Source organism: Neurospora crassa, linkage group V (genome assembly GCF_000182925.2).
Source record: "Neurospora crassa OR74A linkage group V, whole genome shotgun sequence".
Taxonomy (NCBI): domain Eukaryota; kingdom Fungi; phylum Ascomycota; class Sordariomycetes; order Sordariales; family Sordariaceae; genus Neurospora; species Neurospora crassa.
This window is the reverse complement of record NC_026505.1, coordinates 5,481,230-5,499,616: the sequence shown is the minus strand read 5'-3', so window position 1 is coordinate 5,499,616 and position 18,387 is coordinate 5,481,230. Positions and strand designations below refer to the sequence as shown.

At 51.8% G+C, this 18,387-nt stretch overlaps 6 protein-coding genes across 8 annotated transcripts; 5 read left to right on the top strand and 1 right to left on the bottom strand.

The window, feature by feature from the left end:
* Positions 1-121: 121 nt before the first annotated feature.
* NCU04285 (hypothetical protein) lies at positions 122-1,731 on the bottom strand. Its single transcript, XM_955982.2, has 3 exons — positions 1,192-1,731; positions 526-1,112; positions 122-471 (listed from the first exon to the last, which is right to left on the bottom strand). Exons 1-3 carry the CDS (start codon positions 1,724-1,726, stop codon positions 409-411), a joined length of 1,185 nt encoding a protein of 394 aa, XP_961075.1. The 5' UTR covers positions 1,727-1,731; the 3' UTR covers positions 122-408.
* A 1,661-nt stretch (positions 1,732-3,392) lies between these two features.
* Positions 3,393-4,625, top strand: NCU04284. 2 transcript variants are annotated; one of them, XM_011396349.1, is made up of 2 exons: positions 3,393-4,042; positions 4,101-4,625. In XM_011396349.1, the coding sequence occupies exon 1, from the start codon at positions 3,604-3,606 to the stop codon at positions 3,925-3,927; it is 324 nt and encodes a 107-aa protein (XP_011394651.1). In that variant the 5' UTR covers positions 3,393-3,603; the 3' UTR covers positions 3,928-4,042; positions 4,101-4,625. The 2 variants fall into 2 exon arrangements, with proteins under 2 accessions (XP_011394651.1, XP_011394652.1); XM_011396350.1 differs by having other exon boundaries at positions 3,393-4,046.
* Positions 4,626-4,672: 47 nt separating this feature from the next.
* NCU04283 lies at positions 4,673-5,517 on the top strand. 2 transcript variants are annotated; one of them, XM_011396348.1, is made up of 3 exons: positions 4,673-4,945; positions 5,031-5,118; positions 5,247-5,517. In XM_011396348.1, exons 1-2 carry the CDS (start codon positions 4,744-4,746, stop codon positions 5,102-5,104), a joined length of 276 nt encoding a protein of 91 aa, XP_011394650.1. In that variant the 5' UTR covers positions 4,673-4,743; the 3' UTR covers positions 5,105-5,118; positions 5,247-5,517. The 2 variants fall into 2 exon arrangements, with proteins under 2 accessions (XP_011394650.1, XP_011394649.1); XM_011396347.1 differs by having other exon boundaries at positions 4,705-4,945; positions 5,031-5,154; positions 5,259-5,517.
* Positions 5,518-10,286: 4,769 nt separating this feature from the next.
* Positions 10,287-11,321, top strand: NCU04282 (hypothetical protein). Its single transcript, XM_955979.3, has 2 exons — positions 10,287-10,499; positions 10,559-11,321. Exons 1-2 carry the CDS (start codon positions 10,396-10,398, stop codon positions 10,758-10,760), a joined length of 306 nt encoding a protein of 101 aa, XP_961072.1. The 5' UTR covers positions 10,287-10,395; the 3' UTR covers positions 10,761-11,321.
* A 1,772-nt stretch (positions 11,322-13,093) lies between these two features.
* Positions 13,094-14,948, top strand: NCU04281 (WD-repeat protein pop3). Its single transcript, XM_955978.3, has 3 exons — positions 13,094-13,420; positions 13,540-14,057; positions 14,132-14,948. Exons 1-3 carry the CDS (start codon positions 13,399-13,401, stop codon positions 14,546-14,548), a joined length of 957 nt encoding a protein of 318 aa, XP_961071.2. The 5' UTR covers positions 13,094-13,398; the 3' UTR covers positions 14,549-14,948.
* Positions 14,949-15,248: 300 nt separating this feature from the next.
* NCU04280 (aconitate hydratase) lies at positions 15,249-18,329 on the top strand. Its single transcript, XM_955977.2, has 3 exons — positions 15,249-15,453; positions 15,542-16,398; positions 16,464-18,329. The coding sequence occupies exons 1-3, from the start codon at positions 15,409-15,411 to the stop codon at positions 17,989-17,991; spliced, it is 2,430 nt and encodes an 809-aa protein (XP_961070.1). The 5' UTR covers positions 15,249-15,408; the 3' UTR covers positions 17,992-18,329.
* Positions 18,330-18,387: the final 58 nt, after the last annotated feature.

The window sequence follows — 18,387 nt, the reverse complement described above, 5'->3', positions numbered from 1 at the left end:
AGCTGGAGCTTGACCTTGATGAGGGGATCTGGGTAGGTAGCATGTTGTCAATGTTGTCAATGAGGGCCAAACAGTTTAACCGAGACGGTCCAGAGAGAAATTCAAAGACTGGGTGCTAGTTGGTCATCACAAACTCCAACAAAGAGGTTATTTTGGTGTCATGTTGCGATGTTTACTCTCCCATTGACTACTCGCTCAGTTCAGTTCCATTTGCTTTGAATAGTTCGTCAAGATTCGCAGCCGCCCAAATCCAACTAGACACGACATCAACATAGCATGATGTGCACACTGAGATGGCCCCTTTCTTGGTAACTGCACTCACACGACACGCCTAGTGAAGAGAGGATTTTTTCCCCTCGCGTTTCTTGCATCCAATTATAAGGAAGCTTTTACATGGCAGTGTTTTTATCAAACATCCTCGATAGAGGTATAGAAGAGGTGCAAATCTGGGATGATTACCTTCCGGTAGTCCTGAGAAAAGGATGTCAGTACTTGTCACGGAGTGAATGGTTGGAATAGCCTTACCTTCTCAAGATCCTTCATCATCTGATAAGTCGAAAGGGTCAACTTCGTCACTTCTTCCTCCGCCTTTTCAACCTCCTCTTCGATAGCCTCCTCATACTTGGTCAACATATCCCGGTCATCGCTCTTTTCAGCTTCGAGTGCCTTTCCAGCGTCTCCGCTCGCCCCAGGCGGATCATCACCCTCACCATCCACCTTCTTCCCGCTCTTGCCTTTGTTTAAATCTTCAACCTCCTTCAAAACGTTCTCCAAAACCCTCTCCATCTCCTTCTCACTCTCCACCCATTCCCTCCACAGCCCCTCCATTTCCGTTTCCGCCTTCACTAACTTTTTCTCAACCCTCTTCACCAAGTCGCTGATCACATGCTTTTCACTCCGCATTACACCATCACTCCCGCGCTGATCAGAGCGAATAACAAACTCGGACAACGGCAGTGAGAGCCTGGAGGCGCGCTTCTCGACGTCTTGGAGAAACTTCTCTTCGGAGGAGCCGATGCTGTCGTCGAGCTTTTTGATAACGAGGGAGTGCGCTTTGGTGAGGGAGGTGAGCGCGTGGGAGTGGAGATTCGTGGCGGCTGTTAGGTAGTGGGCTGTTGGTGAGGGTAGGATTGCTGTCAGTGTATTTGGTCTTGGACATCGCAAAGGGGTGGAGAGTGGTTAGTTACGTACCTCGGAGCTCGGCAAGCATGTCTTCGGTTTCAGAGGAGAGTTTGCTTTGTTTGACAGGGGATTCACGTTTTCTCTTGCGGGTTTGGACTGTTGGCTGCTGCTGCTGCTGCTGCTTAGTAGGAGGAGGAGGAACGCGGATGTAATCTGATTTCTTTTCATGTGGTTTATGCTGTTGCTTTTGCTTCGAAGCAGGCTGGGTTTCTTCTCCAAATGCGGCTTGAAGCTTCTTGAAGAATGGGGCAATGGTAGTTTGGGGCCGGGAGTGAAGATCGACCTTTGCAGGCTCAGGTGTCGGCTTTCGCTTTTTCTGTGGGCGAGAAAAGAGACGCTCCTTGAAGGTTTGAGCTGGCTTTGGCTGAGGAGCAGAAGGGCGCGAGGATGAAGCATTGTCGGTCACCCTCTTGTTGTTGGCTAGCCTGGGAGAAGTACGCTGCTGCTGCCGCTTGGTACCATTGGGCAAGGGCTCGTTTGGTCGGCGCTTTTGGGGTGGTGGCCCAATGACGACGGTGTTTGGGACAATTTTGGAACGCAGCATTGTTGACATGATGCTCCCAAGATGGAGAAACTCTGGGAAGGGTGATGTTGGGTTTTTGTTTATGGTTGCCATGAACAGCGATCGAAGCCTTCGACATTGCCCAAAAAGCGTGGCGAAGGCGGAAGGGGACACGTAAGAAGACAGATTCAAATGAATCGTGGGGAGAATGCTGTGTGGCACCTACTGCATCTGAAAATCGCTGCATGCACAGATTCTCCAGAAGTGCATATAATTCCAGAGGAGGAAGTCACGGATGGGAGCACTTGCCATTTGAAGACCTCATACTTGATGTGTACCCACACACACCTTCCATCAACGTGCTCTTTGCAAGAGTAACAATTCTGTCTTGGATCTGGAAATTACTCTGATGGAGAAGAAACGAAATTACTGGGAAGGCACAAAGAACTTACATACGGGAGATCCAACCGTCAATGTTCTCGGCCGATCGCCGTGACCGTCTCCTCTGCACCTTCAATGATTTTGCTCATTCTCTCTCCGTTCAGGATAGTCTTATTGTACGAGATCCCCATTCGTTTGTAAACGTTCCCTGTTTTCCCATCATGAGTTCTGCTGTGCGCTGAGGCCAAGACCAAGCCCTCCTCTTCATACTCTGGATCTGTGATGTTTTCTTCGTGAAATTACCAGCAGACAAAGCAAGAGGTCCCCGTCCATGGGTGGCCAGCCCCATATCAAAGTTGACATATCAAAGTTGACATTTGCTCCAAATATAATCAATAATCAGGGCGACCAGGGCCGCTCCGATGTCTTCTCGAAAGGCTCGATTTTCATCATCTTCTCGCCAGACCATACACCCCTTCTCACGTAGCCCTTCAACGGGATCGTGGTTTCCCTGTTCGTCTCCTCCCTGGGAAAGCCGTTTCTCGCTGTGACAGAAGATTCAGTATAAATCATAACCTGTGCCAAATATGCATTGTTTTCAGGAATAAGGCGCTAACACCACAGTCTTCAACAGAGTCCTACAGGGGATCGATCCAGACAAATCTGTGACCAAGCTACCGAGTGAAAGTCATTGCGCCTCGGAATGTTTGGGCCAAGTCTTCCAGGAGGATTTTGGCTCGGAGTTCCTCAAGGTTACTCGATAAAAGCTTCAGGCTGTACTTTTCGGTGGTTACGGCCTAAATATAACTCAGAGTAACGTCTTGAGTATCAGCCAATGCTGCAGAATTCTCGCTGAGTACAAGGCGAGGTAAAAGTAGCTCAAATAGCTCGCCAACATCGATGAGTCGGGTCGGTTTGGAAGTCTGCTGCCGCCAGAATTTCCTGCTGGCGTCAAGGGACTAGGAGAATCACATGAAGTTTGGGTATGGAGATAGTCATGAAGCCATGACTTCACCAGTCCCAGCATTTCGGGTGCGCTAGTCAGATGGTCAACTTTGTAGATCCAACGAGCACAGCAGTGACCCTTGCCCACCAATCAGTATCGAACAAGAACTCTGTTGCCCAAAGTATACGAGATAATACGACGTTGACAAGAGACCTACGTTGTAGCCTAGTCCGTCGAGTTCCACCTACCACGGTACCTACCTCTACTACATACGTAGTCTAGAACGGGCCATGTCATGTAACTCATAGTGCATATAGATTCGTAGATGAGTCCTTCAGCACACATTCCCCCGAAACTTGATGATTATCACAGCGGCAAAAGCGGTGACGTGGTAGCGCTTCGGCCAACACTCGGTCGCTTTCTGGTCATGCTCGGGCGGTGCGTTCGTACATAGAGACAGGTGCTTCAGTTGCCAGTCTATAAGAGCTAGCTTCACATCCCACTGTCAGTCGACATATACTATCTATCTGTCTGTCACTTCCTGTCCATCCAGACCACAGACAGCCATACAGCACCCACACCATCTTTCAATATGCATCTCAAACTGAGCCTCTCTCTCCTGACTGCCACCGCCTGGCTTGCCACAGCAGGACCCATCTCTCCGCGGCGATTCGACAGCGGCAACTGCAACAACGCTGACCTGGGTTGCAACGTCCTGACGAGCTCGGGATCTCTCAACACCCCCATCGAGACGGCCCCAATCAACATAGCCACCATTGACGGGCACGACTACTACGTCACCGGCTCCGAGGCCGAACGAATGCAAATCATGACCGACCTGCTAGATCTGCCCGCTGAGGAATTTGCGGCGAAATGGGCCAGCAAGTACCGCGGGCCCACTATCGATGACATCTAGACGACCCCTTACATAGCGAGCGCCGCCAGCACCCTTACCTACTTTAGCCAACAACAGCTACGCCTAAGCCTTGATATCTTTCGTTGGTGGCGTTGACGCTGTAAGGGAACTGGTGGTAGGTAAGCAAAGCAGTAACGCGAGTAGAAAACGACCTGCCCTGACTCTATAAGCAGTGAAGAGCGGGGTGTATCGTAGGGTCGATGACAGGCTTGATTGATATATTCGCTCCACTTTAAGCGTGTTGATTTGTGATAGGTTAGGTACCAATTTGGTGGGTTTGCTGTTGCGTGTTAGACCTGTAGCTGGGTAGTTTACATGATGAATGAAAGCATACCTTTGGCTTCATTGAAGATATCATCACCTAATGTGCTAAAGGTACCTCTATGTTAGATTTCTTCAAAAGGACCATTTCCAGTTGTTAAGATATAAAGTCTACCTAGGTACCCAAGCAGCCTGCAGTTCGGTTACAGTTAGACTTAGCTCATGTTCCAACGAAAAATTCACTATTGCTTGCCTCTCATCCAATGAACGTCGTCTCGACCTTCCAGGTTTTGAGTCGGATATTTCGCTATAAACGCCCATGGAAAATTAAAGGTGTAGGAGATATGCACCTATTGTAGAGCAGGCATCCAATCAAAGTACCTAGGCAGGATCATCCGGCCGGTACACGACGCAAGTATACTTCAGTAAGCCCACCTCCCCCGCCCTCAAGCCGCCCTGCCTAGAGGTATATCAACACTGGTCCGAATTTTGGTACCCTCTCGGCTTCCAACTGCTTTCAACCTGCGCAACTCCGAGGACTTCCCAAGCTTCATCATGGAATCAAGACAAGAAGCAAAAACCGAAACGTTCAAGCCCTTGAACACCCCCATCCAAACAGCACAACCCAACAACATGGTCTACACCGACGACAAAGGCGTCCAACACAGTATATACCTCCCGCAAGGCACCTTGCACACAGCCTCGGACCACCTGCAAAACAAGCGATGGGACGAGCTTGCCAAGTTCGAGCCGTACAGTAAGTACCTACCTACCTCTACACTCCTAGCATACAACTCTCTTCTGATAATGACGGACTAAACCCAATGGATTTCCTCTCGTAGCGAATCAAGGATATACCGAGGATGATTTTAGGGCGTTTAGAGAGGTGGACATGGAACAAGGACAAGAAGAGTAGATGTTGTGGAGGAGGTAGGTAGGTAGGTAGGTAGGTAGGTAGGTAGGTAGGTAGGTAGGTAGGTAGGTAGGTAGGTAGGTAGGTAGGTAGGTAGGTAGGTAGGTAGGTAGGTAGGTAGGTAGGTAGGTAGGTAGGTAGGTAGGTAGGTAGGTAGGTAGGTAGGTAGGTTGGGAAAGGTACATAGGTCGTCATCTAGAGAGGGACGGACCTCATTCACCGAATAACCATACTTAACCTCTTGGCTTTTGTTGTGAACGCGAAACGTGGAAGTGCGCAAAAGAGAAAGCTTCGTGAAGCAACAACGCAAAGCTTTTGTTGCAAGTGCGATGACAGCTGTGAAATGTTGAGACTCTGTTGCCTGGGAGGAACTATGAGGGATAGAGTTGACTACTACCCTCTTTGTACGTGATGCAAACGTGTGGATCGGGACCTGGAGCACTTGACTCGGGCTATTTCACTTCATCTCCATATGTCTGTTCACTACATGTTCCTATAAGGCTTCTTTCTCCCTCTGCCCGCTTGTGGGATTCCAACCCACGTCCCGCCTTGCTGGATGGCTTTTCTCCGCGTCTAAGATTCCTAACTAACCGTCAACGACATGCTTCATGCGGCTCCCGCCTTGGGTACTTAGCATTGACACAAGCCCACCTAGAGCGGGTGCGGGATCTTCCTACCTAGAGATAGTAGGAGGCTACCTAGGGATAGGTAGGCATTTCTCCGTACTTCGGAATTGAACTTTCTCAAGACGAAAATAGTACATAGATAGGCACCTAAATCAAGACCCAGGCGGGCCATTTAAGCCAAGAAAACTTGACCCACGGATATACTATACCCATCTCCATATCGAAAAAGGCCAAATACCTACCCCCATAAGCGTACTCGGCTCACCAGGCTGCGACTCTAGACGGAACTGACGGAAGTAAAGGCAGCCAGCATCCGCCGTAGGCACTTCCCTAGTTCTTTGCTTCCTAGTTAGCTCCAGTCCATGTGTCGTGCTTACAGCGGCAAGCTGTACAGTTGAAGGTAAGGCAAGCACGCAGGCGGTTTGGCTTGTGACCTTATTCGGACTCTTTCCGGACCCCGGTCGAGACCTGGTCGGGATCTTGGCCGGATAGCTAGAGCGGGTAATGGCGAGTTTGAGCGCGATCTCTGATCTGATCAGCTGCTTGGCGACGGGGCGGGTAAGGGCTGGCGACGTTCCTTTTGATTCCCCCCCCCCGCGATGGAGAATGCCGAATGGATAGCTAGGTAATCAGCGAGGGTGTAGTATGTAGCCAAACGAACAGATCGGTGTACATGTATGGGGCATTTCGGTAGGTAGCTATCATCGGGTTCCCTTCCGGAGTAAGGAAATGGGACAGGGACATCTGCCGAAGGGTCTGACAAGATGAACGGGATGGAGGTCGAGGTAAATCCTGCGACTCGAATCCCCCAAGGTTGTGGCCATATGCTTTTGTTTCCCCCACGTTCCGCAACAGGAATTAGGTAGTAGAGTAACTACTGAGGCAGTAGGAATGCGCGGGTAAACGGCCAAGTTGACGTGACTGTCAAGACAGCAGCAGTCCATAGGTGAGATGAACATACAGGCCGATACTTTCCTAGGTATCTTAGGTATGTACATCTATCCATCCCTTACCTAGACTACCCATCAACCAACATCCGCACGGGTGTACTACCCACCCAGCCTGGGGTTGAGGGAAATAGTCGAGTGTCAAAGTGTAAGCATTGTAGCTGCAAGTTGGCACGTACGGACGGACGGACGGACATACGTACCTCAACCCATCACAGAACCGCATTAACCGCGGTTCCAGCGCTTCAACCCGCTTCTCCCCATTCCCGATGTCATACCAGATGATCAGCCTCATGGCATGACACCCGAACCACCTCTGCTCTGCAATCGCCGCATCGCTCATCAATTGAATCGAGCCAGTCCAGTCCGGTCGGTCAGTCCGGTTCCGGTCACCGACTCCAGGCAAATGGGAGCTTTGGCTCCAACCCGTCACTTGTCCCCCCCCCCCCCCCCCCCACTAAATTGAGGCCCAACGCTCGCCTTACCTGCTTGCTGTTACTCAGAGCCAAAACAAAAGACGAAGACGGAAGATAATAGCTGATGCAGAGCAGACCGGTCGACGAGCGCGGTCGCCTTGTGGTTGCCTTTGCCTTGCATGATTGAGCCTTGTCAGTCATCAAGATCATCCATCCAGATTGCCTTGCCGTGACTTGGAGCCCGTCCTTTAGGACACTACCCCGTTGTTCGTCAATCTCTCCATTCAGCGTACCTAATCCTCGTTCACTCGATTGTTGATGACGTGAATTACTCTGCGCATATTGGAAGAGCTGAAGAAAAGGCGCGGGAAGAAACTTTTTCTTTTCCAAATTTCCATCGATCCCATCCAATTGTCTCCTTATCACCTGAAACATTTCAACTCTAAGCCCACAGGTACTGGTCGAGGCCTTGATCCGTGCCGCCGCCGATGTCTTGGAGTTGAGGTTCCGGACACAGTGCTTGACGTAGGAAAGATATGGCTTTCCCTTTATGCCGCACGTATGACAGCTATTGTACTAGCTACATGCACACAATGCGCAGATGTTCACTGTATGAGATGCAGCAGCTGGTCTCTTTGCTTTTTCAGGTGAGAGAGTGTTGAATGTGAAAGGGAAGAAGGGGGATCGTTCATGCAAAATGAGGAGAACAATGGGCGGAGCATATAACAATGGCAGCGTATGGTAGGTAACGGTGAGAGTAGAATAGAGACTTACTGTAGCCACAAGTCGTCGATAATGCCCATCGTCGTTAATTCTGAAAGTTTTCCCCTTTCGACTATGTAGATGTCATAACACTACGGCATTTGAGTGTGCGGCTTTTCCTTCCTTTTTCCTTCCCGTCCTTCCCTCGAATCCGCCATTTTAATCAACGTAGGGCAGCGCCCAGACTCTGGAGGCTGTCTGTGGGCCTTTTTCCTGTAATGGATTTCGGAGTCGCGCCCACACACTGTAGGGTACTGCACACGGAGTTGGGGAATGAGAGCATGAGAACTCGCAAGGTTGACCGGTGAGCTGTGCCGCCAACCGCATGTCGAGTATTTCTTTCTGTTCGGCAGGTAGCCGAAACTGCCAAGTCATTCCTTCCAAGACGGAGAGAGATGAATGGTGAGTGAGAAATGGTGACCGCCAAGGCTAGAATGTGCTGAGTATGCATCCGTATAAAAAGACCTTGGTCCAGTTCAGCCCCATGTTCCTATTCCCACCTCTAGTGCTAAGCGCCCTAAAATATGTCGTTATCCTCGTCATAGCATACTTCCGCGCTTGAATTTTGATAAGGAAGGTCTTTCTCGCCCAATCGGTATAGTTATACAGAGAAGCGATCAAAACTAGTTAACATACCATTATTCGAACGCTTTACCAAAATGGATTGACCATATCAGTACTCAGTCCTTACAAGAGCCACCTGGTAAATTCGAAAGCGCTATTCCACGACGGAGCTCACTATACCAGGCAAGCTTGCTTGTTTGGGGGGTCTGGCGGAGTAGCATAATAACTAAACCATGTGTAACAGGCGGCTCTTATACATGGGCCAGGTATCCTCTGAAGCCCTTAGTCTTCACTCTGCTAAAGACAAATGGGTTGTCAGTGTTGCGCACCCCACATAAAAACCAAGTGAGACAATGCAGGCGTAGCGAGGATGCTGGGGTGGCAGTTGATAATGGTCTAGCTCTTGGCCTCACTGACGAGTGAGGTGACCGGCACATGACGAAGCTTCTATGTCGACGCACACATGTATGGTTAAGTGACACTTGACTTGTCACAAATTGATCGGTGTGTTGACCCTGCATCGAGAACCGTGAAAGGTTCATCCTTAGGCTATCGTTGAATAGTAAGGAAACTGCAAAGACCTGCGAAAGCGCAGATTCTTGATGGGGAGGTTTCGAGTATAGTCTGATTGGTCGCACCACTCTCCTCGAATGATCGATGAAATCTCGAAAGGCGGACCCATGGGACACAGGACATCATGTTTTGGGGGGGCCTTGAATACTTCGATGGTATGACCAACCAAAAAACAGGAAGAGAATGTAAAGTATTGCCTGAAGGAATGGCGGGGAACGAACAAGTTTGAGCAGGTTGGGGCAATATCCGGCCTTGCTATCCGAACTATAAGTGACTTTATCCGCTGGATTCGGTATAAGCCGACCTTACTGGTAGGTGCGTCATGAGGGGTGGATGATGTGCTTGCTGAGACAGTATCCTGATGTGTCGACTTGGTGTTGTCTCATAGCTTGGAGGTGAAGCCACATGTGGACAGTTTGAGCCCGAACGACTTCTCACTGTACCAATATAGAATAGGTTGATGGGGGGAGCATTGTGAGTCCTTGTCGTGGGCAGGTAATGGAGTTCCCGGTCAGGTAGCAGAAGTTGGTCTATTGGGCGCTCCTTGCCCGCCTTTCTGCGTGCTACTGGAGGAAGTGTATGCACGCATCCGCTATTATTGTAGTCCAGGCCAAGAAAAAATCAGCATGTCGACACAAGTAAGCCGGACTATGGACTTTTCCAATCAGGACCGTAGTAAAGTTTTGTTGCCATTCGATGCACAGCTCAGAGCCGGGTAGCTGCAGCGTCCAATGCAATGTGCGGGATCGCGGACTCGGCAAGATAGTGCATCTTGCTTGGGATAATCTCTCGAGGATGGATGTCCATGTTGCTGCTGCAAAGAACAGGATGACCACAGCCGAGACGAGGCGGAAGACGTCTTCCAGAAAGGGAGCTAGGGCAGTTTCTGATACAGGGTCGAACCTGGGTAGGCTTACTTCGCTGGCAACATAGGCCCGTCTTTTGTGTGCCCTCGGCCCAACCGCGATATGCTTGGGAGTGCCATGGTACCGGCCAAAGGGCGTTGATGGTCCAACATACCCTCCATCCCAGAGTAGCGGCATCATCACCGGTCAACCACGTCGATCAGCAGACCCCTCTGGAACGGCTTCGGGTATGGGATAGGAATGCCAAACACCTGCTTAGAAAATGCTACGTCAGGATATGGCGCAAAGTTTGGTGTCTAGCGGTGAGGTAGTGTCTCTGTGTAAGTCATAATCGTTTGGATCTGGAGATCTCGAGTGCATGCAGAGGCTCATAACTATAAGAACTCCGCTCATCCAACGTCATCCTTTGTTTGTCTCGTTAGTCTCCAGTCTGACGAGATAAGCTGATCTTACTACCAGCCTCTTTATCACTGAGTAAACAACTCGCCATCGACCTCACAGAATCGATACCATCTTGCTCATCAACAAAAGTTTATCATCATGACGAGCCACCAGCCCGACCCTGAAACCTGCGGATGCCCTTTGGTCAACGGCCAAATGCTAGAAGTGATCACTTGCCAAGCTTGTTCCGGCAGTATGCGCCAGTTAGTACAATTCCATCGGCATTTCTTACAGCATTGGACTTGTCGCTGACAATACTCAGGTGGTGTGGAAGTTGTGACAACATTGGCTGGGTCTACAGACATTGCACTCACGGCGTACGTGCCACATCGTCATACCCATTGAGCGGTGCCGCTCCTGGTGGCTCTGGAGGCAGTGGTGGATTTAATGACGGGCGCGATGGGAGATGTGGTCAGCATGGTGGCTGGGCACCAACATCTCATGGACACGGACGCGCCGCATAGTGTGATGTGAAGCGAAGGATGCTGAAGGTATCGGGATGCACAACCAACAGGGCACGGTTGTGCTGACGTTGGGCTAAAGACAGGAGTACAAGGTTATGTTGTGTTGGGCAAGGTGTTTGAGGGTTGTGCTTTGGTCAGGGTCTTGAATGTTTGATATCTCTTTGTTTTCCATTTTCAATGGTTCAGGGGTTTGGGTGTTTGGTTTCCGGTTTTTGTTTTCCCTCGTTTTCCCATTCCCCTTTTCTTCTCTGCAGGTGTCCAGGGGCCGCACAAGATTTTTTTGTTGGCTTCAGATCAGTTGATCTGGCAGTTATCTGGCATTGCGCTGCGTCGCGTTGCGTGCGTCGGGTTGCAGTCTCGGGACTGCAGCCTGGGCACAAAGAAGGAATAGGTCGGAAAAGAATCATTCGCTCCAGCTCATTCCGTGTCAACCGAATACTATTTCAACCCTCGGTTGGAGCCGAGAAGGTCATCGGATTCTGCTTAGACACGTTACCACCTGTCGTCCTAGATGGCTCAGTGCCACCCATGTCAACGCTGCTGCTACCAGCCGCATTCCCGTGTCTTGGTTCATTCCAAGGGGATACAAAATGGTTCATCGGGCCTTGCTGGGTGATCGCGTGAGGGAACGGTACCATGCATGCACACTACCACGCAGTTCTTTGATATTGGTTGCTTGCATCACCGGTAGTTTTGCAGGAGATGATGGGCCAATTTGCTGATGGAGATGGGTAAGATGGATTCAGGTCAGCCGTCGTTCAGGAACCAAAGGCTAACAGGTTCCAAGGCTCTGCGGTAGAGGTGAAGCTCGAGGAAGCACAAACTTGTGGGTGGAGAGCCGCTCCTTGTACGACCCGGTGGCCAGCTGTGCTCCCGGTGAGACCGGGCATCCACCCGAGTGACCAGCGCTGTGCTGCCCAACACCCGAATCCTCGGTTCGCCTTGTATGGAAAACACAATGCGTCCAGTCAGGCTGTCCCGAGTGCTACCTGAGGTTTGGCCTCACCGCAAGTCCGAAGGTTGAGTTCGGAACGGAAACCGAGCATGTGTGCTTCTCGAGATGCGGGCCAGCTTGGATTCATCCCAAGTTCGGACATGGGACGAAACCGACAGGTAGCACAGCCATGGCGGGCGACATGACGCAGGTCGCTGAGAGGAGTTGATCGGGCAAATAAAAGTCCAGTGCGGGAATGGTGCCCTGTGGAAGTTGGTTGTTCATGCTGATAACCGGAAGAATCCGAAAGCTTTGGCGGAATCGGGTACCCGTACCACACTCGGGCACCGAGAAAGGCTCCAACAGGTGGACGTCCGCTGCGAAGACGGGTTCTGAGACGCAAACAGCCGATCATGGAGTTTGAGATTGGTGGTGACTTGTGTAGAGTGTTCGTCAGGCCGGGGCTCGGTTGCGCAGGGAAAAGGCAAAAAAGGAACCTAGACAGGTCAGCCTCCACTCGTGCTCTCAGGTCTCATCGATGGCAATCAACCCACTCACTTACAAGAAGACTGTCCACGGACTAAGTAGGACTGTAAGGTGTCGGTGGTACAGAAGCAGGGCCCACTCGCGCTTAAAGTTGCAGGTCCCAGCAGATGTTGACCAACAGAAAGTGAATACTAACTGCCTCTAGTAGGTAGGTCACTGCACGGATATCGCCGGACGTACAGGGCACTCTATCACAGGCCAACCTGGGAGGCGGGGGACGGGAAACGGGAAGCAAGGGAAACAACACATCTGGTACTCGGATTTGCCGTAGACCTCACCAATGAGTGCGAGGTTGGGGGTGTCAAAGTAGCACATCCAAGACGGATATGGCATGGCTAATGACGGCATCAGATGGAATGAAGCGGGTGTCCTGGTACATGGTGTTTCGCGGCATCACAAGAGAGTCCGAGTGTGTGCGTGCTGGACGACGAGGGGAACAGAGGCCCTAAGAAGGAGGAGAATATGCTGACATTGAGATGGTGCTATCACTGGGTCATATAACAGGCGAGGAGGAAAATGGAAGTGGGTTATACGTGGATTCCAGATCTCGAGCAAAGGGAAGATGTTGATGTACATAAGTAGTAAATATTCATGTCTTGGTGAAGAAGTTAGTTGGTATTGAAGTTGTGCTTGATGGAAGGAAAGTTGAAGTTGGGAAACGGAATCGCTTGGGCTGTTGTTGCTGGTTGGTCGAGCATGTGTTAGTGAGTGCCGGTCCCGGCAGGCAGTTGCATCCACATCCAGTTCAAACCCACTTGACTCCGGCGGGCCCCACCGTTTGTCCCCTCCACTGTGGGGCAACCTTAAGTCCACTCCACTTCATAGGTCCCGTCCGTAGGTCTCTTCGTTGTGTTGCCTGCCCCGCCGACCTGTCTTGTCCATCCATGCCTGCAGCGCTGCTATCCGCTGCTAGGTATCAATCGGTGCGGTCCAGTGCCGTCCCGCGATCATCAGGGCCTCAGCTCCCGGCGTTGTTGACATCAGTTTCAATTCGGGCCATTTCGATATAACTTGTTCTACCGTGATCCACGTCTCTTCTTCCCATATCGACGCGTTCGTTGTCTGTCACCGACTGCCCAAGTACCGGTAGACCTGAAGAGTGTCTGTGGACTATGGAATCATAGCCTCTGTATCCCCGTCGCAGTCGCTACCTCTACCATGTCGGTTATCCTTTGCACAGGTATGGCTTGTCTTGTCCCGGTCTACCTTGCCGACGCAGTAATGCCCCATCCCCTTGATCCAGTTCCTCCCTTGTGCCGAATTGGAACAGCTGCTGACTCTTCGCTTTGCCCTTTACAGCTGGTTACGACCACACCATCAGGTTCTGGGAGGCGCTCTCCGGAATCTGCTCGCGCACCATCCAACACCCCGAGTCTCAAGTGAACCGTCTTTGCATATCCCCTGACAAGCGATACCTCGCCGCTGCCGGCCACCGCGATGTCAAACTCTTTGACATTCGTTCCACAAACCCGCAGGCCCTCATGACCTTCCAGGGCCACACCGGCAATGTGACCGGCGTGGCCTTCCACTGCGAGGGCAAGTGGATGGTAACAAGTTCGGAGGACGGAACGGTCAAGATTTGGGAAACCCGCACCGGAACCATCCAGCGAAGCTACAACCACGGCTCTCCGGCAAACGACGTTGTCATCCACCCTAATCAGGGAGAGATCATCAGCTGCGACCGCGCCGGAAGCATCCGACTGTGGGATCTGGCCGAGAACACTTGCTCGCACCAGCTAATCCCCGAGGAGGATGTTTCAGTGACAAGTGTCACGGTTGCCAGTGACGGTACACTTCTTTGTGCGGCCAACACTGCTGTAAGTTTTCTCTCCACCGAGTCATTCCTTGCTGTATCTTCCCGATATACTGACACCTCCTTTCTGTCTGCCAGGGCAATGTATTCGTTTGGCAACTCATCCAGGCCTATGACCGCACCCAGCTGATTCCCCTCACCCACTTTTCCGCACACAAGGAAAGCATCACGCGCATCCTACTCTCGCCCGATGTCAAGAAGCTCGCAACGTGTAGCGCCGACCATACGGCCAGGATCTGGGAAGTCAGGGAAATGGAACCTGCCACGGCCGATTCGGAACCGCAGGCGTTCCCCCTCGAGGCCACTCTCAAGGAGCACCAGCGTTGGGTATGGGACTGTGCCTTCAGCGCTGACAGTGCCTACTTGGTAACTGCCTGCAGTGATCATTATGCGCGGCTGTGGGAATTACACACGCAGCTTGTTATCAGACAGTACAACGGCCATCACCGCGGTATTGTATGCGTCGCTCTCAACGATTATTCCGAAGCTCGCTAGTGGGAACTTTTGGATGAAGATGAGGAGACGGCGACAATTTGCAACACGGCTGAAGTGTAGGGCGGCTGCGGAAAGATGTCAATTTTTACGTCTCTATGATGGGCTGTCGATGTAAGAGGAAACGAAGCTGCAAAGTGCAGTGTCATGGCAGGGGCATTTCATATGTGCTATTTTCCCCGGATATCCTTTTTGAGAGCGACTGGCGGGTTGTTTAGTAGAATCGGCTATGGCAATGGCGTTTTATGGTTATGCAAGTAATGTTTTTAGAGTGGAAAATCACACAACGACATGAATTCCCAAGTACGCCCGCCACGCCGTTTCATAACACTTGATACCTGGTAGCAAAAAGTATTGCTATATAACAGTAGACCACATTTCCGTCGGATATAAGAACAATTCAAGATGAAAGCTCGGCCGAAGTCCGTGACTGAGAGAATCGATTAGGAACATACGAGTCATGATTGGCTTGAATAGTCGAAAAGTGGATCAGCTGTGTGTTACGCCCCGGCTTGGCAGATTCAAAGTCAACACTGGTTCAAGGGTACTGCCGGCCTGGAGGGTTTTACTAGTGATCTGGAACTTTTGAGGACTTGCCTGGGCATCTCAGAATTCAGAATTGAAATCAAAGACAAAGCATTCACTTAAAATAGCTGGATGTTATTGGACAAAAAGACAGTTAGCGTACTTCCAGTGTATGTAGTGTACCGCAATCCCCGGATTTGCTGCTTGGGTGGCGGCGGCACTCACAAGTGGAATGGCTCCGTAATTCGGACCAAAGTGAAGATAGTGTAACCGGCAACTTTTCTCTCCTCTTTTCTTTCTCCAAACAACCAAGTTCCCCTTCTGTACAGTCTGTCACCATGAGGTCAATTGATCTCGCCAGTCGCTCAGGCGCTGCCCTGAAGGTAGGCCATTTCCCCGAGGCTCAACCCTGTACAAAATAAAGGGCTACTTAGTGACTCACCAGCGCTAACAAGTCGTCCTTTCTCGTAGCGGGCAATTCAAGCCAAGCAGCTCCCCTCGCGCGTCGCATGCGCTTCGGCCCGCTCCTTTTCTTCCACCTCCTCCAACAACACCGGCGTGCTTCCTCCCAGATATGAGACCCTCTACAACAAGTATTCCGAGGTCCGCCGCGTGCTGGGTTCGCAGCGCCTGACCCTGGCCGAGAAGATCCTCTACTCCCACCTCGACAATGTCGAAGAGTCGCTCCTCTCCAACACCAACGGCGGCCGTGACGTCCGCGGCAAGGCCAACCTCAAGCTCAAGCCCGACCGTGTGAACATGCAGGATGCCTCTGCCCAGATGGCTCTCCTGCAGTTCATGACTTGCAACCTCCCCCAGCCCGTTATTCCTGCCAGTATTCACTGCGACCACTTGATTGTTGGATCCAAGGGTGCCGATGAGGACTTGAAGGCCGGTATTGCCACCAACAACGAGGTTTTCGACTTCCTCGAGTCGGCTGGCAAGAAGTACGGTATCGACTTTTGGCCTCCCGGTGCTGGTATTATTCACCAGACCGTCCTCGAGAACTACGCCGTCCCCGGTCTCATGATGCTCGGAACCGACAGCCACTCTCCCAACGCTGGTGGTTTGACTACCATTACTATCGGTGTCGGCGGTGCTGATGCTGTTGAGGCCCTCGTTGGTGCCCCTTGGGAGCTCAAGGCCCCCAAGATTCTCGGTGTTCGCCTGACTGGCAAGCTCAACGACTGGGTCAGCGCCAAGGATATTATTCTTCACCTTACCGGCCGTCTTACCGTCCGTGGTGGTACTGGCTACATTGTTGAGTACTTCGGCCCTGGTATCGAGTCTTTGTCGTGTTCTGGTTCTTCAACTCTTTGCAATATGGGGTGAGTTCTCCCTAAGCTTTCCCCCTCGCCATTTAGAATGTATTGACTGACCATTGTTGCTACAGTGCTGAGATTGGCGCCACTACCTCAATCTTCCCCTTTACCGAGGCTTCCAGCCGCTACCTCAAGGCCACCAACCGCGAGCAGGCCGATAAGGACGCCAAGAACTTCGAGAACTTCACCAAGGGCACCGGTCAGGACTCGTTCTTCAAGTTCAAGGCCGACGAGGGCGCCCAGTACGATGAGTTGATTGAGATCGACCTTTCCAAGCTCGAGCCCCATATCAACGGTCCCTTCACTCCCGATCTTTCCATCCCTCTTTCCGAGTTCAAGAAGACTGTCCAGGAGCAAAAGTGGCCTGAGAAGCTTTCTGCTGGTCTGATTGGTAGCTGCACTAACAGCTCCTATGAGGACATGACCCGTTGCGAGAGCATTGTCAAGGCCGCCGAGCAGGCTGGTATCAAGCCCGCTTCCGACTTCTACATTACCCCCGGTTCCGAGGGCATTCGTGCCACTCTTGAGAGAGACAACACCCTTCAGACTTTTGAGAAGGCTGGTGGTATTGTCCTCTCGAACGCCTGCGGTCCCTGCATCGGCCAGTGGAAGCGCCAGGATGACATCCCTAAGGGCACTCCCAACGCCATCCTTACTTCCTACAACAGAAACTTCCGCGGTCGCAACGACGGTAACCTCGAGACCATGAACTTCCTCGCCTCGCCCGAAATCGTCACCGCCATGGCCTACGCCGGTTCCACCACCTTCAACCCCATCACCGACAGCCTGACCACCCCCGACGGCAAGGAATTCAAGTTCCCTGCGCCCAAGGGTCTCGAGGGTCCCGAAACCCCCTTCGAAGCCGGCCGCGAGGTCTTCCAAGTCCAGTCGGGATCCCCCAACCCGAACGTGGAAGTCGCCATCTCGCCCTCCTCTGAGCGTCTCGCCCTCCTCGAGCCCTTTGAGCCTTTCCCCGAATCGGACCTCTCCGGCCTGCGCGTGCTCGTCAAGGTCACCGGCAAGTGCACAACCGACACCATCTCCGCCGCCGGTCCCTGGCTCAAGTACAAGGGTCACCTGCCCAACATCTCGGAGAACACGCTCAACACGGCCGTCAACGCCGCCACGGGCGAGGTCAACGTCGCCTACGACCTCGATGGCTCCAAGCACACCATTCCCGAGCTGGCCAAGCAGTGGAAGCAGCGCAACCAGCCCTGGCTCGTCGTTGCCGAGCACAACTACGGCGAGGGCTCCGCGCGCGAGCACGCTGCCCTTCAGCCCCGTTACTTGGGCGCCCGCATCATCGTCACCAAGTCCTTTGCCAGAATCCACGAGACCAACCTCAAGAAGCAGGGTGTCGTGCCCCTGACGTTCGCCAACGAGCAGGATTACGATCTGATCGACGCCGGCGACGAGGTGGCTACTGTCGGTCTGTACGAGATGCTCAAGAACGGTGGCCAGGGCGAGGTTTCCCTCCGGGTTACCAAGAAGGACACTGGCAAGGTGGTGGAGATCAAGACCAAGCATGCGGTTTCCAAGGACCAGGCTGGCTTTATTCTGGCCGGTAGCGCGCTGAACTTGCTCGCCAAGGGTAACTAAGTCGCCCTCATTCGGTCTAGTGCAGCAAGGGGATCTAGGGAGAGGAAGTAAAAGGAAGATGAAAAAGAGGTGGATGATATCCCGAAGCGAGTCGCAAAGTTTTTGATAAGCGTTTGTGCAAATAGAAAAAAGATATGGGTGGATACAGGCAGGTACAGGAAAAAAACAGGTGTACAGGTTTTACCAAAAAGAAGGGAACGGACCGGAACGGACCAGACCGGACGTAAACAAAATGTATATGGACGGGATAGATGAGAGAAGATTGCATATACCAAGTTGTATTTAGTGTTGATATACATGGCAAAAACACATGTAAAAGACCGTTGAAAAATATCAAACTGTGTTGCGTGATACGTGACTGGCAGAGAGACAGGACGGTATTCGATGGATGGATGG